The sequence below is a fragment of the Marmota flaviventris genome, chromosome 12 (genome assembly GCF_047511675.1).
Source record: "Marmota flaviventris isolate mMarFla1 chromosome 12, mMarFla1.hap1, whole genome shotgun sequence".
In the NCBI taxonomy this organism is placed as follows: domain Eukaryota; kingdom Metazoa; phylum Chordata; class Mammalia; order Rodentia; family Sciuridae; genus Marmota; species Marmota flaviventris.
The window spans coordinates 54,108,653-54,134,262 of record NC_092509.1 but is presented as its reverse complement, the minus strand read 5'-3'; the positions used below and the strand labels follow the sequence as shown (position 1 = coordinate 54,134,262).

Here is a 25,610-nt window from a genome sequence, read left to right as displayed (position 1 = left end):
TTTGAGTGTGAATTTTATTCAGCTAGCTACTTTCGCTTTCATATTTTTCCATGTGTTACAGGCAAAGCTGACTTCATCCCAATCTTTGGCTTGATTAGCCTGAAATAGTTACATAATATACAGTCACCTATTTTCTAGATGAAATTTTATTGGAATAGCCATGTCTAACTCATTTAGATACTGCTTATGATTCTTGGACTATTAAGGCAGAGGCAAAGTTGAGACCATGAACAACAGTTCATCTATAAGCCTAAAATATTTACTATCTGGCTCTTTAAAAAAAAGTGACAACACCTGGGTAAAGTTTTGAAAGCTTTGGGTCAATATCTATTAGTAGGGTCACTTAGCATTACAACCTGAATTTTTAAAACAAAACAAAAACTGTTGTTGATAGTGATGTAACTGATATTATATGTATAAATTGAGTCATAATATAAAATTTACTTCTTACTATGGCTAGGTTTCAAAAAGTATTTGTTTTAAACAACATGACCACTTTTGCTTTTAAGTTTCAATCCAGAAATCTCTTTTCTAAGAATCCATTTCAGAGATATACTGGCAAAAATAAAGAGTTATGCATAAGATATTCATTACAGCACTCTCTGCAATAGAAAAAGACTAAAATAACCCAAGTAACATTAATGGGAATTGGTTGAATAAATTGTGGTATATCCACATAGGACTATTCAGCTGAGAAAAGAAATGAGAAATTTCTCTGTTGCAGAATGAATCTAGGCTGTTTAGGAGTCCTTCCTTATCCATAGTTTTACTTTCCACAGTTTCAGTGGTCAAATGAGGTCTGAAAATATTAACATATGTCTTGAGACCATGTTTACCTAACTTTTATTATAGTATACTATCCCAATTGTTCTATTTTATTAGTATTGTTAATCCCTTACTATGCCTAATTTATAAATCAAACTTGATCATATGGAAAACCAGTATAGGATTTGGTACTATCTGTGGTTCCAGGGGCTCTGGGAATGTATCTCCCTTGGAAAATGGGGTATTGCTGTATTGCTAAGTTAAAAAAAAAAAAAAAAAGTTAAAGTGGAGAAAGCTGTGAATATGATGCTCCCAAAATATAATGTTGGGACAGAATAACAATAATTGACATTCTAAATCAAAAAGAGAGAAAAGGAAAGCAAGAAAGGAGAAAGGAGTCATTTGTTCCAAGTAATTTTGAAGTCCAACTGCATAACCTCCATAGGTTTCTCACTCTGCCCTTTGGGCCCCTGGTCCTGTCCCTGGAGTCAAACTTTCTCTGGTCTATTTTATGTCTAGAATTTTCAGAGTCTTGAGTCTTGTTTTCATTTTGTCCTCCCTCTGTACTTTCAGTCCAAGCTGCCAGTGTTCCTGTTAATATAAATGTAATAGGTCTCTTGTGTGTTTTTGTTTTGGGGTGGGGTGGGGTGGACACCATGGGAATACCAGGGATTGAACCCAGGGGTCTTAACCACTGAGCAACCAGTAGCCCCCAGACCTATTTAATTAATTAACTAATTAATTATTTTGAGATCACTAAGTTTTTCAGGGCCTTGCTAAATTGTTGAGGCTGGCTTTGTACATGTAATCCTCCTGCCTTGTCCTCCTGAGCTGCTGGGATTACAAGCATGTGCCACTGTGCCCAGCAGACCTCCTGTTTGTCATGGGATCGCCTCCATTAGACAAGAGAATCCCTTCGCAGATCTTTTCTGGATAATTCATCGCTATTTTTGGTTTCTGCTGAGATGGTTGAAAGGATCCATGAATCATACATTTAATCCCTGTAGCAGCTGGAAAGGCAGTTCAGTATAACCTTAGACTTCTTTCTATAGCATGCTTTCTTTACAGTAAAGTTCTAGATTTTAGCATCTTTTGCAATCTGCATAGGATGAGGATTCCCAAATCGTCAAATAATAGTTCCTTTTTTTGCTTAACAGTTTTCCCAACTCATCAATCTTTTCATGGTTTAATATAAGCATTAAGAAGAAAGTAGGGGGCTGGGATTGTGGCTCAGTGGCAGAGTACTCGCATGTGTGAGGCACTGGGGTTCAATCCTCAGCACCACATAAAAAGAACTAAATAAATAAGTACTGTGTCCATCTACAACTAAAAAATATTAAAAAAAAAAAAAAGAAGAAGAAAGTAGGTGGCACTTCTATACTTTGCTTGGAAATCTCAGCTAAATATCTGAGTTTACTGCTAACAAGTTCTGCTTTTCATACAACTATAAGGAAAAATTTAGTTAAGCTTTCTGCCACCATGTATCAAGGATACCCTTTTGTCCAGTTTTCAATAGTATGTTCCTCATTTCCTTCTGAGCCTTGACTAGCAGCACCTTTAATATCCATGTTTCTATTAATAGTCTGTACAAGGTTAATCCACGCTAGGCTTTTTCTGTCAAACACTTCAAACTCCAGCCTTTATATCTTCCTTAATAATTCTAAAATTATTTGTATGTTTTTAGGTATTTGTTATTATAGCACCCTATACTTCCAGGTACTGACATTTGTACTAGTATCCTATGGCTGCTTTAACAAATTACAGAAACTTGGTAGATTAAAATGTGACAAATAAAAAAAAATACCATAAATTAAATTTCTTATAGTTCTGGAAGTCAAAGAAGGGTACAGGGGAGTGAAATGGAAGTTAGATTTCCATGAATATACTACCACATTTTTTATATCTGACGTCGGAACCATGGAAAGAATTTATATAAAACAAAATTAAATTTTAAAACCCTATTTCTTAAAAAAAAAAAAGATAAACAGATAAATCTGTAGCTCAGTGGTAAAGCACTTGGCTAGCATGTGTAAATCTTGGGTTTGATCTGCAAAAAAACAAAGGGGTAACAGAACAAAGGAGATTAATTCATTACTGAGTTGAGTTGGTGGTAAAACCAAAGAGAGAAATGATTCTAATTTACTGTGAAACACAAATTTGTATGTCTTTAATAAGTTATACTCTTAAGGACTGAATAAACTCCCCAAACCTACAACTTTCTACTAATGATATTGTTGTTGGCTACAGTGGTGATGCTATTATTCTAAAGCTGCTTTAGATATGGAAAGATAAAACAAAATGAGTAATTATGTTCTTGTTGCTGACAACTTGGGTTTTTTGACTTGAGATAGAGAACACACAGCTATTGTACTGATAAGGTTAAGTTAAAGCCCTATGGCCTGAATTTGTGGTAAAAACATTACCATGAATCTACAAAAAGTCCTACTTCTGTCTACTAGGGGAAAATAGAAATCTAGAAACTACTAGCAATTTAGTAGTAATGAGCAGATTAAAGTTTCTAAGTATTTCTTATCAGAAATAAGCCTGGAATATCTTGTTATACTAGGAAACAAAAAGGTAATCAAAGATTATTTAGAACAAACCAGGAGCCTTCTCAAAGAGGATCCCATTGATCAAAGATGGGTCAAGAATAAAATTGGTAACCTTTGGAGAATTCTAGGGAGGGAACTGTTCCTAAAAACTACCTTTAGTTTTGATGATATGCTAAGAGTATATGATATGCTAAGATACATTAAGACTCGGTATGTAGTTGTATTTACAGCATGACTTATAACAGTGAAAGGATATAAAAGAACATAAAACAAAATTAGCAAGGGAAAAGGAACATGGGGTAAAGCCTGGAGAAGCCTCTAGGTTTCCAATCAAGTTGAAAAATTGGTTGAGTTGTCGTTTCAGATAGAAAAACAGGTTGAATTTTTTTTTTTTTTTCCAGATGGACTACTCAAAGGCAGTGAGTTCCAGTTCCATCTGTTAGATTAATACCCTTCAGAGTGTGGATGACATGTATAGGTGCTGTGTGGGAAGTGCAGGAGCTGAGGCCACCCTGCTGTCTTGCAGTCAGCAGCAAGGTGTGTGCACAGGGTCAGCTGTCTGTATGAATTCCAAGTCATGTAGAATTTATAAAGGCAGCATGGGAAGGTTTTCTTTAGGAAGAAGCAGTACTGAAAGACAAAGACTCAGTACTGAAAGACAAGTCTTCTTCCTTAGAGCCTCCTCAGGTACCAGGGTTTTGGTTTTTTGATGTTGTTACAAAAATCAGTATGTCTCATTGAGCAATTATAACTTCACATCTTAAAAATGGTCTCTTTACTTTCATTGAGACCTTTTGTCTGAAAGGGACATATTAAAGAGGTAAAAGCTTTTGTAGGAAAATATTTTTTATGTACTATAATCAGAAAAGATGTATCTATCATTCTGACCCATTAGGGATGGGTCAGAATTAAATCCTGAAATTTCAGAATATTTCAAAATGGGTTTATAGAATAGTCTGCTCCACTTTCTTCCTGATAAATATATTTACTGAATAGCCAATAGAAGATTATTCTGTTTCTGGGGAAGTTACATTTAGTAATCATCTTACTAAGGTATATGTACCAGGAGAAAGATAGAGGTGAAGGAAGAAAGCTAGCTATCAGTACACAGCAATTAATCTAGAAAGCCTTAGATTAGACTGCAGTGAAGCATCCATGTGAGGAGTGGGTGCAGGGGTCACAGTTCTGGTGATGTGGGATTTCCCTATTCCTTGTAACTTTGGGCAATAATCAAAAGTCAGAAAGGCAATTAGTCCCTGTACTAGAAATACCCAGCTAATTAACAGCTTGATTTCACCAGGGAAGGCCTTTCCTATGGACACCTGCAAATGGCCCAGATGGTTCAGCCAACATTCATGTTTTTATAGGTTAGAGCCTCACAGAAGGGTGTTCTAAATCTACAGTGATTTCCAAATAGAAGTCTTGTTCCCTGAGCCTGTACCTTTCAGATTAACTCAGCTTGTGCTGAGGCCAAAACAATATAACAATCAATGTCAGGTTTTAGTTTAAGAACCAAGTCTTAGGATCTGTGAATTCAGGATACCAAACAAACAAAAAAGCTGCCAAAAGATGTGAGAGGGCTACACAGCCAAGTTTCTAAGTTCAAGTGATAAATAAGGTTTTCCTAAGCCCTTTCTAAAATCTACTAAAACACAGGTACACTGGGATTGGCAATCACCATTAGATTTTATAACTGAAAAATCTCAGATTTTACAACTGAAAACTGCTTTTAAAAACTTTTAATAATAATATTTACATCTGGAGAGTGTCTCTATTTTCATTTTCTTTCTTTTCCCAGGTGCTCCAATAGGCAAACAAAACAAAACAACAACAAAAGAATCACCCCCCCCCCCCACCGGCATCCAGTAAAAATCATGGGTCATGCAGACATTTTTTGCTTTTAATACTCAAAGGATTTAACTTCCATCTACCCTACAGCAGCAAACAAGAAAGTTGTCCTACTAACACTTTTGCTTTGCAATATTCCTTGGGTGAGAAAATCCCTGTAGCACTTGTAAAATTATAAGCATGAAACATTTTACATCAATTTCTATCATATATTCATGATTCAATAAACCACAAAATACAAAACCATTAAAAAAAACAAAACAAAACTTCCCTACCATTTTTTTCCCATTGCAAATGTATTCAAACCCCTAACAGTAAATTTAGTATTTACAGGTTTAACATAGCTGCTTTGGGAAATTCTACATGAAATTGTGTGGGTGGGTGTGCATGTGGATCTCAGCAGCAGCTAGGCTGATGGAACATGCTGCTAGTTCTTTTTCTGGTATTGGGGATTGAATACTCTACCCTAAGTCTTTCTAAGTTGCTGAGGCAGGCCCAGAACTTTCGATCTTTCTGCCTCAGTCTCTTGAGTAGCTGGAATTATAGGTGTGTACCATCACCCCAGGTGATATGTTTGTTTTTTTGTTCCCTCTTCCAGACTAGTGCCTAAGGTTTTTGTAGGGTCCTGGTCATATACTTTGCCAGCTGGTAACAAAATTCTAGATTCCTAGATAAAAAGCAAGTATATACCATAAACCAAGTGATTTGTATAAATAGCTTAGGTGCAGTGAAGTCACTTCCACCAGTTCTAGAAACTGAGAACCCCCCTGAAATCCAAGTTTCCATATGCCAGACTGGGGGGTCAACATTATAGGCAGGCCTTTCTAAGGACAGTAGTCTGGAATGTTAACTCACTCCTGCATAGAAACTGACTTTTTTTTTCCTTTTTAATTTATTATTTTTTATTAGTGCATTATAGTTACAGATAATATGGGGTTCATTCTGACATAATCACACATGCACGGAATAAAATTTGTTCCATTTCAGTCCCTGGTACTTCTTTCCCTCCCCTTCCCAACTTATTTTTTGAAAACTAGTAAGTAAAGAAAAAGAAACAAAGATCTATCCTGTTTTTTCTATGTGGAATATACCTCACTCACAGTGCAGTTGAATGAACTTTGTTTAGATTCTGATTCAAACTTAACTATTAAAAAATCATGACAACTGGGGAAATTTGAACATTGTATAATTGGATAGTATTAAGGAATGAACATTGTTTTTTTTAAGGTCCGATAACTAACATTTTGATGTTAAAAATAATCATCTTTTAGAGAGCTACGAGTGAATATTTATAACTGAAATAAAACAATATTTGGGATTTTTCTCAAAATCTGAGGTTGGTCCTGGTATTCTGGAGTGGGGAGCTCATAGATGAAACAAAGTTAACCATAAGTAATAATTTTTGAAGCAGTAACAGGCATATAGGACTCATTATTATACTATCCTACTTTTATATATATTTAAAAGTTAAATATTTAGATTAGGCCAGTGGCATTTAGTTATGGTAATGCTAATGACTATTTTAGAATTGGCCATTCGCCCCAATTCCAGGAAATATGGCCTGTTTTTGGAAGAGGAGGATAAACAGGGTTTGGGGGGGTGAGTTTCACTGTTTCTGAGAGAGAACCAAAGGAAGAGACAGTTTTTTCCATTCTCTGGATGTTGTGCCTAATATTACTACAGCTATCTGAAAACTATAAGGGGAGCCACAGCCTGAGAGCAGAGTCAGTGGTCTAGGAATTGCAGTTTCAAGAGATGAAAAGACATTAGCGGCCTCTTGTCACATTAAAATTGAGACAGTGACCGTATTGACAGGAAGCCTGTCGTATTCTGGACTTTGTGTTTTGGGAGATAAAATGTTTCCTCTATGTTTAAGCCAATCTAAATCAGATTCAAATGGATCTCAGTTATTGACTAAAGGTTGGCAAACTTTTTTGTAAAGGCCCAAACAATACATGTTCTACATTTAATGCCATAAAGTCTTTGTTGTAACTACTCAATTCCCATTGCAGCATGAGAGCTGTCAAGGTAACAGGGAAATGAATGAACATGGTTGTATTTCAGTTAACTTTGTAGATACTGAAATTTGAACTTCACATATTCTATATGTGTCATTATGTGAATATCCCTGTTTTGATCTGTCAATAACTGAAAAATGTAAAAACCACCTTAGTTCATAGGCTGCACAAACATAAATGGCAGACTGGTATTGGCTAGCAGGCTGTAATAGTTTGCTAATCCCTGTGGACAGAAAGTACCTTTACTGCTAACATTGTATTTAAATGGTGATCATGCTTAGAATTTTTGGAACGTCTACTTAAAAGTACACATATAAACAATCAAATATAATTGCCGATGATTTTGTCTCTCTGCAACTGGTTATATGACACACATCTCCTCAACTATATTGTTAATGATGTAAAAGCACAACAATTTTATTACCTGTCTTTAAAGGCCCTAATATTAAATTTGTTTGCTTCCATTTATATGGAGTTCACTAAAATAGCTTCTTATATCTCTTCCCATTTGAGTTCTAATTTCAGCACTGACAGAAACAAGTTGAGTGGCCTTGGTTAAATCACTTAACTTCTGGGTCTTAGTTTCTTTAACAATTTAGCATTCATAAAGAAGAAAACATGAAAACTGTGGCCTAAAACGATGGCTCCCAACCTTAACATGGTTTCAGGGGCAAGTCAGGGCTGGCTGAGGTGGTAGTATAGGTGTTCAATAAAGTTACCAATTTATTTGGGAGAGAGAATCAGAGGAAGTAATAATAAAGCCTAACAAGCACTTGAATAAGAAGTCAGGATCTAATGAGTTCTTCATAACAATCTTTGATATGTCTTTTCCTAATTGGAGCCCATTTCCTTGCCTATAAAAGGAGAACACTGGATTCGATGCTATTATCTCTGCCCATTTTAACATCCTATTAATCTTTGAATGCATTCCCTAAAAATGTAATATCTGAAGTAAAAAAAGCTTACAACTGTGATGTGACTACGGAGGCTGAGACAGGAGGATTTTAAGTTTGAGGCCAGCCTCAGAAGCTTAATGAAATCTTGTCTTAAAATAAAGACTGAGGATGTAGTTCAGTGATAAAGTACCTGTGGGTTCAATCCCCAGTACTGGGAAGGAGAAAAAAAGCAGCTCAGATCCACCTGCCCTCCCTTTCCTGAAAATCAACTAGTCACCTCTACGGTATTAATACAAGTACTAGACTACTGGTGGTGCTTCTCAAACTTTTATTTTCATGTGAGTCATCTGAGGATTTTGTTAAAATAAGACCTGGATTAGTACATTCATAGTGGGGCAAGGATACCACGTTTCAAAGTCATGGGTTATACTGCTAGCTAATGACACATACTTTGGCTTGCACAGTTACAGATCCCTATAGCCCTCTTCGAAAGCCATTCTATAGAAGCCATGAGGGAAGTGAAAAAGGCCAGGAGCCAAGCATTTCAGTAGAGAGGGTCACTGAAATAGCTGCTCATTTTCTCCTTTACACCTTCCACAATTTCTGTGTTACCTTGATGCTGTCGCTGTAATGATCTGAGAGATTAAGTTGGGGTGCCATCTCAAGTGTTATTTAATTCTCTAGATCTTATTTTATAATCTTCTTTATTCCTTCCCTCCACCTTCTCTTTATGGTCCTTTAATTTTATATAGTTTTGGTCTTCTGCTTGGGATTCAAGGATTGGAAAGGCAAGTGCCTGTCATAGGTTTGCAGAATAAAATCAAGATAGGAGAAATGAATTACTTGTTAATAAGAGCCAGGAAAAAAATTCATGTTGGCAACTAAAATTTAGCAAAATTTTAAGCCCTATACTGAATTTCTATATTATAACCTCATTTTTAAATTTATTCTTCACTTGGCAAATGAAATTTAGCGAAACCCTAGTAGCTAAGAAACAGAAGTCTAGGCATTTCTTTTTATTATTTATTTTTTAGTTGTAGATGGCCAAAATACCTTTGTTTTACTTATTTATTTATTTACTTATTTATTATGTGGTGCTGAGGATCGAACCCAGTGCCTCACACATGCCAGGCAAGCATATTATCAATGAGCTACAACTCTAGCCCGGCATTTTTTTTTTTTTTTTAAGTATGGGGGATTGAACTCAGGGGCAATCGACCCTGGCTCACATCCCTGGGGATATGAACCACATCTCAGATCTATTTTGTATTTCATTTAGAGACAGGGTCTCACTGAGTTGCTTGGCACCTCGCTGTTGCTAAAGCTGGCTTCGAACTCCCAACTCTCCCTGTCTCAGCCTCTGGGATTATAGGCATGTGCCACTGCATCTGGCCAGCATTTCTTTTTTTAAAGTGAAAATTTCAGGTAAGATATGTTTGGATCTTAAAATATCCAAAGGTTCATGTGCTTGGTCACCAGTGTGAGGTGCTATTGGGAGGTGGCAGAATCTTTTAAGATGTGGGTCCTAGTAGTAGGTTATCAGGTCATTGGGGGTATGTTCTTGAAGAGGACATAGGACATGCCCTCTTTTTCTCTCTCTGCTTTCTGGCCACTATGAGATAAACAGCTCATCCACTACATGTTCCCTGTCATGATGTGCTATGCTGCCACAGGCCCAAAACCAAAAGGGCTGACTTACCATGGACTGAATCCATGAGCCAAAATAAACCTTTCCTATTTTAAAGTTGTTTTTCTTGGATATGTGTCACTTCCAAGGAACATTAACATGATATTGCAATAAAATGAGTAAGAATAAGAGACAACTACTTGTACCCTGTCCTGATGGTAATGGAATGAAAAGAATTACCATTTAAAGATGTACTAACTCTGAAGTTGCCAACTCAGGAAAGATCATACAAGAGAAAGAAATACAAATACTATTTTTCATACAACAAGAATAATCAGAAAAAGAAATGAAACAAGATTGAATATAGTGGGACAGCAAGTATATTATTATTATTATTTATCCAAACAACTTTTAAAATAAAATTTAATTTACCTCTGATAAAGCTGAAGAAAAGTGATTGCAGTTTTTATGCATCAAATGATATGCATTGCCTTTATATTCTTTTCCCAGTTCTTCTACAATTTTTTCTATATCATCTTCTAGGAAGTCAGTGCTCCCTAAAACAACAGCTTCTCTTAAAGAACAGAAAGAAAAGATAAAAATGAAAAAATGGAAGAAAAAGAGAACATAGCTGTGTGAGGTTCAGTTATTTATAAGCATATTTAAAAGCTTGTTTATTTCCAGGAATGTTATGATTGAAGTAATAAATCAGGATCAATAAGACTAAAGGTAAATGAAATATTTTTAAAATTTCAATTATTTTAGCTCCAACTTTTCCGCAGCAAGCTTGTAAGTACACTATTTTCTATATTATACAAATATACAAGTTGTCTTCTTTATGAAACAATATATGTCATTAGAGAACCAGTTCCATGCTAAAAATATTCTTGCTTAATTATACTCACCAGCAAAGGGCTGGCCGTATTTTCACTTAGAAATAATCTTTTAACTTATCTGCTGCCACTGTGCTGCAGTGAGATGAACTGTCAAACCTGACTACGTTTTTAAAAGCATTATAAAAAATATGAAACAAAAATAACCAGAAAGTACTACCCTGGAAAATGCAATAGACATTATTCACTCAATAAAAGGCAGAATTTTAGTCAAATACAAGGTAGGTGTCAAAGAAAGCTGAAAATAATTAGAAAGATGTTTTATTATCAAGCAGTTTTGCTTAAAGGAGACCTAAGGAATGGATTCAAGATACATTATAGCACTTCTATACCTAAATGGTTTGATTCAGTGGTAAGCTAAGAGTTACAACTTTGCAGTAAGCCCTGTACTGAACTTCTCTATGTTATAACCTCATTTTGTTATTATTTTTCACTTGGCAAGTTAACTATCATAGGCCCATAAGTTTCTTTTCTTTTCCTTGGGTACCAGGATTGAACCACTGATCCACATCCCTGTCCTTTTTAAAAATTTGAGTCAGGGTCTTGCTAGGTTGCTTAGGGCCTCACAAAGTTGCTGAGGCTGGCTTTGAACTCGTAATCTTCCTGCCTTAGCTGCCTGAGTCACTGGGATTACTGTAGTTGGTCCACAAGTTTCTTTAAAGGTTCTTGAAACTAAGATTCTAAATATTAGTACAAATGATTTCTCTTTAATTAAGAAATAGAAATTTGATTATTAGTATTTAGATTTTCATTGCTGTTTATCACTTGTAAGGCTCTGGAGAACACTTATATCCACACACATTTTTTTTTTTTTTTTTAAGTGGGGCTTGAACCCAGGGGCGCTTAACCACTTAAGTCACATTCCCATTCCATTTTATATTTAGAAACAGAGTTTCACTAAGTTGCTTAGGGCCTTGCTAAGTTGCAGAGGCTGGCTTTGAACTTGGGATCCTTCTATCTCAGGCTCCCGAGCTGATGGGATTACACAGACATCCACATGTTTGAGGTTTATCATTATACGTGACACCTGTATCTTAATTATAGTTTCCAGGCTAATCAGATGTTTAGTTATTTCAAATGTATAGTGTTACTTTCATTGGGAAGATGAAAGTATTTTAAATAATGATAGGTAGGTCACAATAAAACTTTTCCCCTCTTAGGAGATGGGGACTGATAATTGGGTAGGAGTTTTCTGAGGCAGAACCTGGGTTAAACAGACACAAATTTTAAAAACCAGACAGAATAACCTATATAGGTCCTGAAGAAAACCAACAGAAGTTTATTCTAGACATTTTATTTGACTAATTTTCACCTTTGCAAAACAACTTAAATAAATACATACACACATATTATGTCAGCAAATAAAACAAAGAAACATTTTAACTTTTTAGGTTTCAATTTTACAGAATGAATTCTATATGCCTAAAGAACAAGCTTTGGTTCCTAAGACAGTGTAATGAAAATTATCCTCCCTACTTACTTAAATTTAAATGTTTCTCCTAGTTCAGAAGCATTTCCTGGGGAAATTTCAAATATTCCAGAAAAAGGATAAGGATGGCCACCATAAGCAAATTCTGCAAAGAGAAAACTCATGATTTTTAGTATTTATCACATAAATTTTAACCAGAATGCTCAATTAGCTTTAATCAATGATGAGGATAATGATAACATCTAAATATTTTTCAGTTTATTAAATGCTTTCATGATCATCTCATTTAACTATTACTAGTAGAGAAATAGTTGTCACAAAAGATCTGAAACTTGAATAATAAAAGATACTTAAAGGTAATCTTGACTATTATATTTACTTTGTACTCACAAAAAAGGAGAGTGACTAACACTCAAAAGTGAACAGTCTCTCTGCAAAAGCATCATGCCAAACTAAGTAGATGGTCAGCTCAGTGTTTTGTCACTTTTCAAACTTACACTTGAGTGGAGAAACTGTCTAATGGCATGAATTTTCATGGTTCCTGGGATCAAGACTGGATTTATGCTAGAGTAAAGGTAAAACATCAAACCTAAAACAGTGAATTTAATTCCCCTTGTTCCAAAAATAAGCTGTCAAAATTAACATATACACCCACCCCTCATACAGTCACACTCTGCATAATAATCTTTTAGCTAGGAGGACACTGCATGTATGACCAGCTCATCAGATATAAATTCTCCTCAAGAACAAAAGCAGAGAATAGTTTCAAATCAGGAAGGAGGAAAAATTTCTGACCACAGTTCTATTTTCTCAGGCAGATTTTTAAGTGGTTAAGTCTTAGTAGATACAAAGAATTCCAAACAATATTTAAATTAATCTCATCACTTAAGATTTATTAAATATAATCTTAAAAGGTCTTAGAACAAAGCATAGGAAATAACAAGGCAGATACTAAGTATTCTCTGGATTTAGATCTTTCAGAAAAAAAATTACGTAGATGAGAAAATATTTAGTATTCAATTTTGAAATATAAATTTCACATTTTTTAAAATATTTATTTTTTAGTTGTAGTTGATCACAATATCTTTATTTATTTATTATTTTTAAGTGGTGCTCAGGATTGAACCCACGGCCCTGCATATGCTAGGTGTGCGCTCTACTGTTGAGCCACAACCCCAGCCCCAAATTTCACACTTTTTAATGATAGAATTTTATAGAGATATTGTAGATAATCAGATTGGACATAGAAAATCACATCTAGATTTAACTCTTTCAATTATAGTAAGGAAAGACAAAGATCCACTTATTCTTTTATAAAAGAAGCAATTATCCACTTTGAAGAATATATTTGGTCATAGTTTTGCTATGTTTACATGGACATGTTTTGAATCATGCTTCTAATTATTCCTAAATCATTTTATGAAGAGGAATAATAATTATGCAGGTAACAGAACAATGGCCCAGCATATAAGAACATTTGAGTTCAAATTTTCAAATCCTACTTGTTAGCATATGACTTTCAGCAGGTTTGAGCCTCAGTTACTTCATCTGAAAAACAGAAAATGCTACATGCCATCAACTACTGCACAGTAGTTCATGTGGTTCAAAACTTGATGGCACTTCAACTGTAGCATATGAACCAAATTTCAGTCAAGAAGGAATACAAGTACAATTTTGGTGAAAGCCACACAAATCAAGAGAACAAATGCACACACCATGATAGCACCTATAGCAATACTCTAATCATTAAAACTTTCAGCCCAAACATCTCATTGTTTGTTTCTTGGGATTATTTGGTAGGTGCAGCCTTTCAAATAAAATGGAGCTTAAATAAAAGATCTTTATAGCTCAGATTTAATATGCTAAACTGTATCTAGAGGCAGCTAATGTGGAATAAAAAAGGGGGCAGGGCTGGGGATATAGCTGTGTGGTAGAGCACCTGCTTAGCATGCACCAGGTCAAGTTCCATCCTCACCATCAAAAAAAACCGGATTGGTACATTTAAGAAAATGGGTCATTATTTATTTTAGCTAAAGCTGACAAGTAATCTCAGGAGTAACTCTGAGAAAGCCACAGTAACACTCTTAAAGTTTATAAAGACTGTTTCGCTGATGTAAATACGGGCATTTCTGCTGTAGATTAAGTTTATGCTTCAAACTGGTATATTATCATAACCCTCATGAAGTGGGCAATGTGATCTATCTTAAGGACAGATCATTATTAGTTACCAGTTACAACCTGATCATGAATAGATCATCTTTTACTGAGAGTGGGAACCAGAACAAAGAAAAAAGCTGTTGAAAACACAGCTCCTGTCATGTTTATCATAATGAAGCATAATAAAGGTAACCAGAATGAAAAAGGCTGAGTTTATGACAAAGGCCATCATTCTTGAGCAAAATCTAGATGTAATCTAAAGCAGGATTTGCTCATCAAAGTCTTTAGACTTTATAGATGTGTATTTATAGGTTTACAAAACCAAATTTATTATTGAAATTCCCTCAGGAAATTGGTATTTCAAATTTGACATTGTCTAACACAGCACTTTGTTCCAGACAAAATGATTGTTTTCATAATGCAAAGTTTCTTAGGGACTCTTAACAATACACATTAGAGCAAAACAAACTATCATAGTAAAATGATCTCAAAAGGGAAGTATTTTGTTAACACATAGTATTTCGAATAAAAGATGATAAAATGAATGTACACCTCTGTATTTTGAGAACTTTCTCCCTAGATACATTCTATTTTGGAAAATTTTCCAAAACAGTACAAACAAATATGGGGATATTCCCTCCACCCTCACTTCACTTTCTGCAATAACATATGGGAGTGGTTTAAAAAAAAAAGAAAAAAGTTATAATTATGATTTTGCAATTTTTTAAAGGACAAAATATTCAGAAAAGTATTTAAACTGTGTGTACACGTACCTCTTCCATATACTTCAATTCCTGAATGAAAAACTCCAATTCCAATAGATGAGGTGTATTCATTCATCCAGTACTAAGAAAAAAAACAGAAAAGATTCCAAATATCCATTCACTTACAACTCAACTACACATTATAAGAAGCATGTAATCTCACTTCTTAGTATTTTCCTTTACAACTCTGAAACTCCCACGATAACAACTCATTTGGACCCATGCATGTCTTTAAGGTTTGTGCCACATCTCATCTGGAAGGCCTTCCTGTGTTCAAACTACATTATCTAAAGCTTCGGACATAATAAAATAAAATATAAAACTGGTCAGGTCGGCAAAAATTTTACATAAAATCTCATCTGTCAGTGCTTTTTAAAAATATATAATGTCTGCTTTTGTTATCTATTTTTCTTTAATTCTAAGCTTTTAGTTTCATTTTTCTAGTGAGCTCTCTGAAGGCAGGGATATTTTATTCTTTTCAACAATCATTTTATGGCATGTGTCATATATCCTGATCTGGCCTAAACTTTGACATTGATAAAGAACAGGAATAAATAATATGAAGCACAGAGGTTAGAACAATCTTCCTATCATTGGCATAAAGAAAAACTTCCTAAAAAAGGCACTATCCAAACTGGGTCCTTAGGAACAATGAGATTTCTCTAGACAGAAAACTGGATGGATTGGGTCGGAGAAGAGGAAAAAGAAATGCTAGGAAGCTGGAAGGGGAAAGGAAATGTATATAGGTAATACGATTCCAAATTACTAGAGAGGATTAAAACTAGAAGGGGTAGTAGTTAACAGCTCATTAAACAAGAGGGTAACACTTCAACAATATTACAAACCTATTTGATTTCTCCTGGTTTAGCAGATAGATAACACATCTTTAATTTTTATAAGTTTATTCAAGTCTTACTTAACCTTGGCTCTATATTCTAGCACGTTTCTCCCAGGCCTGGAACACTATGCATTCTCATATTGTTGGAAGAAGCATAAATGGAAAAGTTGATTTTCCCCCCTTTTAAATGGGAATAAAATTACATGATTAGAAATATTTGACAAACAATAAGGGACTTTCCCAACTAGATATCAAAATATTCACTTCAACAGTATGGTATATTGCAAGAACATCCTCAAACAATCCTTGTATATATATAAAAACATGGTATATAATACAGCATTTAAAATTAATGATAAAGGATAAATTATAAAAAATGTGTTGACAAAATTGATGAGTAAAAATGAACTTCATGTATCCAAAAGATTCTAGTGTGTCTACAAATAACCATACACTAGAATAAAAGATTAGAAAAAAATGCTAGATAAGAAAGGCCAACCTAAATAAAGCAAAAAAACCTAGAACTTATAGGGAAAAACATCAAAAGACATTTAATATAAAATGCACAACTTTTTATTGTGTAAAACTATACATATAAGATCAAAACATAGAAGGGGAAAAAATTTAATACACGTAACAAAGATTAATATGAGACTTCAAAGTGTTCTTCCCTATGTAAACCTACTGGATTCCTGATTTTAGACAGTCAGAATTTGAAAAGCAAGTTAGGAAAGTGAATCAAAGCAATTTTAAAGGGAGTATATCACTAATGCATATAGCAAGAAATTTCATAAAACATTTACCCAAACATATTTAATACCAGAATTTGGGCAGGAAAAGTTCAGACAGCCAAATATACCTATAAATAAAACCTCAACTAGAAAAAATAACTCCTACAGATGTGAGCAATCTTAGAAGAAATTAGTAGTCAACCAACACGAAGTAACAATCTTACTAGTAAACAGAAAAACATTAAAAATGTTAATGGTGTTGGTAAAGACATGAGGAAGACCTTGCACAAGTGCAAATCAGTAACAGCTATTTAACCATTTCACTTCTTGGGATCTATTCTATAGATCAACATGCAAAGACATCTTCTAGAATATTAACTGTAGTTGCCTATAATACTAAGAAAGTAGAAATAATCTAAATGTCAGACTATCATACAATTACCAGAAGGAATAAAGTAATAATATATATGGATGTTGAAAAATAAAGATCCACAAAAAGCTGGGCAAAGTGGTGCACTCCTGTAATCTCAGCAATCTCACCAGTAAACATGCACCACCAGTTTAGTGAGCTCCTGTCTCAAAATAAAAAAAATAGAAAGGGCTGGGGGTGTTGCTCAGTGGGAGAGTGCCCAGGTTTAATCCCCAGTACCAAAAAAGAAAGAAAAGAAAAAACAGTCAGTTAATTAAATGATTAAACACAGATGTAAGGGCAGAGAATTTGGTAATCATCATTTTGCGGCCCTCAGTGAATAGATTCAGGCAAGGATCGTGGATGATAAAACTATTGGAAGAAGGGTGGTGGATAAATGATATTCACATGGATTCAAAGTATCCTCCCATTTTCCCTAAATTACAAGGAGAATGCATACCTTTGCAATGGAAAAATATGGTGCATATCACTTTATCCAAATGACTAAACTGGTTATAGTCAGCAGTTGGACAAACTGATGCCATATGCCTCCAGATGTGGTGAAAACCCAAAGGCTATAGCATTTCCTCTGTTAGTTTTCTTGTCAAATGTGCTAAATAGAATACAATCATAATGAAAAAAAAATCAGGTAAGTCTGGACATAATGGGACATTCTATAAGAAAAATGGCCTGGTCCTTTCAGGCAAAAGAACGGTGGCTATTTTTTTTTTTTTTTTTGGGGGGGGGGGAATTTTTTAATATGTATTTTTTAGTTTTTGGCGGACACAACATCTTTATTTGTATGTGATGCTGAGGATAGAACCCAGCGCCGTGCGCATGCCAGGTGAGCATGCTACCGCTTGAGCCACATCCCCAGCCCCTATTCTTTTTTTACGTTTTTTTTTTTTTTCAGTGTCCAGGATTGAACCCAGCGGCGCTTAACCACTGAGTCATACTCCCAGTCCTTAAATTTTTATTTTTTATTTTTGAGACAGGGTCTTGCTAAGTTGCTTTGGGCTTCTCTAAATTGTTGAGGATGGCCTCAAACTTGCAATCCTTCTGCCTCAGCCTCCTGAGTGAGTTGCTGGGATTACAGGCATGCACCATCAGACCCAGCCTGGTGACTATTAAGACAACTAAGTGCAATGAATGAACCTTGACTGGATCCTATATTTAAAAAAAAAAAAAAAAAGCAAACTAAGGAGACCATTATTGGGACAACTAGGGGAAAGAAGAATATAAGCTACATAGTAGATAATATTGCAGTAATTAAAAATTTCCTGGGTGTGATAAAAGTACTGTGTTTAGGCATAGATTGTCTTCTCAGAAAACACATGCTAAAGTAGTTAGAGAATTACTGTGTTTGTGACTTACTTTCTATATGACTCCCTTCTATGTCTATGTATAAGAAAACGAATACAACAAAATGTTAAACACTAATCCATCAAAGTGAAAAGCATATAGGTTGTGCTTTTCTTTCAACTTCTGTAGGTTTAAAATTTTTCAAAATAAAAAGGGGGAGACTAATGAAAATGATCTAGTCCTTTGTTTCCTTAAAATAGAAGAGATAACTTTCTAAGTTTCTCGCTATCTTCCTATTTTCTCCCCCATTTCAAATTAAGAGAGCAGAAAATACCGCAAAGAATTAGCCTGGTTCCGTCTTGTCAGTGGTTTCCTTGGCAGTCAGCTTCTAGGACTCAAATCCCTCCAGCCCCCACCATGGAGAAATCCCATTGTTTATACACCTTGCAACCAATAATTTGTCTTATATGCTGCTGCCTTCCTTAACAATAGCACTAACAGGATTTTTGTTCTGGGAGGAGACAGCTCTATTTTAAAGTAGCTCTTCCTCTTTTTTTTCATATGTGCTTCTTCAAATATAGAATATTTCCCCCTAAAAGAGATATATACATAATGGTTTGCATTCAATAATTGAAAGGTTTCAAACTCCATTTCCATTTACTGTTCAGTACCACTTAATTTAAACAATCTTTTAGTTAAGCAGTATACAGCTTCTAAAAGTGCTTTATAACATATTTCTATACAGGGATACAGGGAATCTAAAATGTTTTTTTAAAGATTTTCATGGGAAAAAATGGTGACTTCTGGCAAGAGTTGATTAGATGGAAACGCTCTTGTCAGAATGGGGACTGTGAACTCACAAAATTTTTATTTTCTTCTTTTTTACAAATTACTTTCCTCTACTCTCTTCTTAGGGATCCTACGCTTAGAATTCCCTAAATGTTGCCTGGGTACTGTACGACTTCAGTTGGAAATTTCCTTGCATTCAAGACCTCACATTCAGGTTGGAAGAATACAACTCAGTGGTAGAGCACTTTTGTTGTGAGTGTGGGGTTCTGGGTTCAATTCTCAGGACTGTATAAAAGAAAAAAAAAAAGGGACTCTGCATTCTAAAAAAATGGTATGTGTTGACACATCTTTCTGTTAAATGGAAGAAACTTATGCACAAGAAAGAAGGTATCATCCCTAAATTTGGTCAGTACTTTCAAATTTACTATAATTAGCTCTGGCCTATATAAAGTTCCTAAAGAATTGCTGAGTCAGTACAATTAAAAATGAACTGTACAATAAAGTACAGTACAATAAAAGTACAATAAGAAATGAATAGCTTTGCAAGTAGTAGTATTATCTCCATTTTCAAATAGAAAGCTGCACAATCAGGCCAACTATTTTGTCCAAGGTTATAGAAAGCCTACAAGTTGTTAAGAAAGTATTTTTAACCCAGATAATCCTTTTGGTAGAATTAAAGACCTATGATGTACACTGCCCACATCTAGGTTTTTCTTTTTTGATGGCTCTTTCAATACTCTGGGCTAGGCAGAAATTAATAATGTTACTTATTCACTAGTAGCAATAATAGTTCTTTGTTTTTCACATTTTCTTTGAATTTTCTATCTCTAGCAAGGCCTCTAAATTTTAAGAGGTAATCTTTTTTAACAAAATATTTTTAGTTGTCAATGTACCTTTATTTTATTTATTTGTATGTGGTGCTGAGAATTGGACCCAGTGTCTCACACTTGCTAGGCAAGCACTCTACCACTGAGCCACAACCTCAGCCCAAGAGGTAATTTCTTTGTGAGGTTAAAGTAACTATCTACTTACTGGTTGGAATTAACCATCTCTATGAAGAGATGGCTCTACTAGCCTAACAAATATAAAGGATTATAAGGAATACTATAAACAATGGTTTGCCAAGAAATTATATAATGAACAAAATGGGCAAATTTCCTGGAAAGACACAAACTACCAAAACTAAATTGAGAAGAAACAGAAAATCTGAAAAGACTTCAAATGAGAAAAATGAGCTAGTAATTTAAAAACTACCCATAAAGAAAAGGCCAGGACCAGATTTCATTGGCAAATTCTACCAGATTAATAAAAATGAATACCATTTCTTCACAAACTTCTAAAATATAGAAGCGAATGTTTCACAATTCATTCTGAAGCCAACATTAAGTTGATATTGAAGCAAAGATATCACAACACAAATAACTCTTATAAAAACAGATTTAAAAAACATTCAGCAAAATGCTAGCAAATCAAACCTGGATTTGACAAATGGGATTTATCCCAAGAATGAAGGATTTAACATTAAAAAAAAAAAAAAAAAAAAAAATCAACCAATGTAATAGCCCACATCTCAACAGATGCAGAACATCATACTTAACAGTGAAACACTGAATACTTTCCTTTTAAGATTAGGAATAAGACAAGGATGCCTGTTCTTGCCAAGTTTATTAGACATGTGCTGGCAATTCTAGCCAGGGCAATTAGAAAAGAAAAAGTAAAAGGCAGAATGATGGGAAAAAAGAAGTAAAATTTTACTTATCTTTGCAGATGACATCTTATGTACAAAAAAAAGAGAGATCCACTGAAAAACTATTAAAACTAATAAAACAAGTTCAACAAGGTTGTAGCACAAGAAATAAAACAAGTTCAACAAGGTTGTAACACAAGATCAATATTAAAAAATCAGGGCTGGGGATGTGGCTCAAGCGGTAGCGCGCTCGCCTGGCATGCGTGTGGCACTGGGTTCGATCCTCAGCACCACATACAAATAAAGATATTGTGTCCACCGAAAACTAAAAAACAAATATTAAATCCCCCCCTCTCCCTCTCTTTAAAAAAAAAAATCAAACTATTTCTATATATTAGCAAATAACCCAAAAATAAAATTGACAAAGTTATTCCATTTATAGTTGTATCAAAAACCAAAGTTGGATAAATTTATATAACTTGTACCCCAAAACTATAAAACATTATCGAAAGAAATTAAAGAATTAAATGGAAAAATAACCTATGTGCATGTACCAGAAGGCTTAATACTGGTAATATTCCCCCAAATGAGCTGACGATTCACTGCCATCTTTATCAAAATCCCAGCTGTCTTTTTTTTTCCCCCAGAAATTAACAAACTAATCTTAAAATTCATGTGGAAATTCAAAGGACTGAGAATAGCTAAATAATCTTGAAAATACTGGAAACTCTCACTTTCTGATTTTAAAACTTGGCACAGAATTATAGTAATCAAGACAGTATGTTATTGACATTAAGAGAGACATATAGATCAACAGAATGGAATTCATAGTTCAGAAATAGATCCTTACATTTATAGATTATCTTTATCAAGGCTACCAAAACAATTCAATGGGTGGAAGAACAGTCTTTTCAACAAATGGAACAGGGAGAACTGGATACCTACATCAAGTGAATGAAGTTGGAGTCTTACCCTAACACAATATACAAAAATTAACTAAAAATGGATCAAAGGCCTAAATGTAAAAACTAAAACAGAAGAAACATAAGCATATCCTCATGATACTGGATTATGCAGTGGCTTCTTAGCTCTGGTACTAAAAGCACAAGCAACAAAAGAAAAAGCAGTTAAACTGGATGCCAGCAAAATTTACTTTTTTTCAATGTTGCTATCAAGAAAGTGAAAAGGCAACCTAGGCGCGTTGATAGCGCACACCCATATTCCCAGTGACTGGGGAGGTTGAGGCAGGAGGATTGTAAATTCAAGGCCAGCCTCAGCAACTTAGTTAGATCCTGTCTAAAAATAAAATAATAAAGGGTTGGGAGTGTAATTCAGTGGTAGAATGCCCCTGGATTAAATCTCTAGTACAAAACAAACAAAAAAGTGAAAAGGTATGCACAAATTGAGAGAAAACATTGACAAATCATATCTCTGATAAGGGACTGCTAAAATAAAATGGGCAAAAGATATAAATAAGCATTTCTCCAAAGAAGACACCCAAATCAAAAATACAATTAGGTATCGTTTCACATGCATTCAGAAGAGTATAATTTTTTAAAAGGCAAGTAATAAAAAAATGTTAGCAAGGATGTTAAGAAATGAGAACCCTTACACTGTACTGGCTGGAATGTAAGATGGTACAGTTGCTTTGGAAAATGGTTTGGCAGTTTGTTAAAAAACCGTACTTAGAATTACCATGTCACCTAGCAATTTTACTTCTTCGTATATATGCAAGAGAAATGAAAATAAATAGTCACATGAAAATTTGCAACCAACGTTTACACCAACATTTATTTATAACAGTCCAAAAGTGGAAATAATTTGTCCATCAGTTGATGAATAGATAAACAAAATGTGACACATCTATACAATATAGTACCATTTCTCAATAAAATGAAGTATTGATGTATACTACAATATGAATGAATCTTGAAAACATTAAGCTAGGTAAAGGAGCCAATTATCAAAGACCACATATTGTAATTCTATGTATATGAAATACCCAAAATAGATAAATCAATACAGATTAGTGGTTACTTATGACTGGAAGTTTGTGGGGCAGGAGAGGGAGATACAAGGAGTGACTGCTAATGGGTATGCATTTTTCTTCCTGGGTGATGAAAATTTTCTAAAATTCTGGTGATAATGGCTCCACAATTCTGAATATACTAAAATCCACTGGCATATGAATGCTATATGAACTAATAAAGAAGTTAATAAAAAGCAACATTAGTTTATTGAAGTAAAGGATTTACTAATTTTCATTTTTGCTTTATAACTGGCAAACTATATATTTTCACTAAACAAAAAGTATTTTATGTATATCCTAAGTCCCTTCAAAGATACAATTTCCTTCCTATACAATACATTCTTTATTCTTAAAAAAGTAAAGTAATTTGGCATCATAATCAGGTTTTTCTACTTTCAGCAAAACGGGAACCAAGAAAGTCATGTAGAAAAAAGTTTCCATTTCCTTGTTCTTATTACAAGACGCATTCCAATGTAAACTTTACTATGAGGGGGACAGTCATGCGCTGCATAACGAAGCTTCAAAGACAGACCTCATATATAATAGTGATCCCATAAGATTTTATGAGAGCTGAAAAATTCCTATTGCCAAGTGACATCATAACCATATTAAGGTCACAGTGCAACAGATTATTCACATGCTTGTTGTGATGCTGGTATAAACAAACCTGCATTGCTGGCTGTATTTAAGTATAGTACATATAATTATTACAGTATATAATACTTGATGATAAATGACTCTGGCTTATGTTACAGGCTTACATTTTTACTATACTATACTCTTTACTATTATATTAGGGTGTACTCCTTTTTAATTTTTTTTTTAAGTTGTAGATAGACACAATACCTTATTTTATTTTTATGTGGTGCAGAGGATCGAACCCAGTGACTTCCACATGTGAGGTGAGCACCCTACCACAGAGCTATAACCCCAGTCCGGGTTTACTACTTTTCAAAGAAAAAAGGCTTACTATAAAAAATCAGATCCCCTGTTACATGGACAGGAGTCTTATACATCTCTTGCTTAATTTGTAGCAGACATAAGGCCCTAGGTTCCACCTTAACTTCCAAAAGACAGGCCAGTGACTGAGTGACTGACTTGAACCATTTAGGTCTGCGTAAGTATTAGTTTGTGTAAGTATGATGTTTGCACAACAAAAATGCCTGATAATACAAACAGGCAATTAATTGTGTATTCCCTTGTTAAGCAATGTATGCCTATATGCAGATTATGGACATGGAACTCTCAAGGAAAAAAAAATAAAGGTGAAAAAACAAAAGTACTAGGTACCCTAAAACATTTTAAAAACACAATGAAAGATAAACCACAAGTTGTTTCTTGAATTCTCTATTCCCAGTCAAAAACCTTTAGATAGATTACTTCTTATAGACTGCATTTCCAATTCTAACTAGCTGCCTTCAACCTTTGCTTTTAGTTACAAGGAAAACAGGATATAATAAAAAGTAACACTTCAACAATTGCAGGAAAAAACAATTCTAAATATATATTCTGGTGTGCCACATTTTCATACATGAATAGCAGCACATTTCTGAAGAAATTTTTAGAATTTACATTGTGAAGTGAGTAAATTAGATGCTTTTATTTGATGTGACAGATTAAGAAAAAAGAGTAAGCCCTTCAGGGAGAATTGGTCACATAAAGATATGCCCTCCAAATGTTTCTGCTCCTGTTAGGGCTTCCTAGATCTATTATTAGAGAACACGCCTGGAAGGCTCAATCTTTATACACTGGGCAGGTTGCCTACAGAAGACATGAGTTTAATTCAAGGTCAGCATTGCCTCTAAGTCCTGCCAAGGCTATGTAGACAATATGGATGGTACCTATTTTAAGTAAACAAACAAAAAACATATGAAGACCGAGCTTTTACTGAATGATTCCAGTTGTAGAACTCCCCCCCTAGGATAATGACTGTTGCTAGTTATTCACACTGAAGTAATTGCTATACAGTTAAAATTTGTGAAAATTAGTAGTAGTGCTTTCCAATGATGCTCTAACTTGTTTCCATTCTTTGTCATTTCATGAATTATTTTACTTTATCAAAACATTTCACATAGCACTTCTTGAGCAATTGTTTCCCTAAAAAGCTCAAAGAGCCATCTCATATTTGCTATGTGGAAATTCATGTTTTTGTAGAATACCATGTAACACCAATCTGCTTAACTCCATTTTACAAACTACAAACAATTTTTCTAACAGAAAATATGAAAGTATTATAAATATGCAAAATGAAATCATGGCCAAGAACATGTATCCACTAAAAACAAACAAACTGAAGTAGCTATGACTGGATGTTAGCAAGACTCCTGTTAATTTGCGTTGGATGTGTCTTTATTTTGTTGTCTCAATAGTAACAGATGTCAAAAGTTTAAAAATACATACTTGGGGAAAAACAAATAATCTAGGATATTTTATCCAAATACAGTTGTTGCATTAAACACTAATCAGTGACCAGGAAAGCTTGCAGTGAGATAAGAAGGGTCTCTAAACAATGTCATAATGAAGGAAATGGAGAGGGGAAGCTGGCCAATTTCCCTCATCTCCAATCTTTGGGTGAGGATCTAAACAGAGTGACTTTTTTTATAAAGTAAAATATAAAACCTCTGAAGAAATCTACCTGCACAGTGTGCATGCAACAATATCTTATATAGTTTACTGCTGTTTGGAGGTATAGTGCAGCCCTCCATTGTATCCTGGTCTGTTGCTGAGGAGTAATAAAATGTACAAAATAAAAATATAATGTTAAGTCTTCCAAGTTCTTTTTTTGGGATCAGTAATCAGTATTCTCAGGCCATTTGCAACCCTGGGGTTGAACAACAGGCCTAGAAGCTAACTTCTAGGGAATGACCACTTTTATT

The 25,610-nt window shown here is 34.5% G+C and overlaps 1 protein-coding gene across 2 annotated transcripts in view; it reads right to left on the bottom strand.

Moving 5' to 3' along the window:
* Positions 1–25,610, bottom strand: part of Desi2 (desumoylating isopeptidase 2) — a 50,566-nt gene that overhangs the window by 4,967 nt on the left and 19,989 nt on the right. The window contains exons 2-4 of one of the 2 annotated variants that reach the window (XM_027928625.3): positions 14,959–15,031; positions 12,080–12,173; positions 10,139–10,280 (exon numbers count right to left, since the gene is read on the bottom strand). In XM_027928625.3, coding sequence (XP_027784426.1) covers positions 10,139–10,280; positions 12,080–12,173; positions 14,959–15,031 — 309 coding nt within the window. The remainder of the gene's footprint in view (positions 1–10,138; positions 10,281–12,079; positions 12,174–14,958; positions 15,032–25,610) is intronic. The other variant, XM_071599995.1, reaches the window with a different exon arrangement.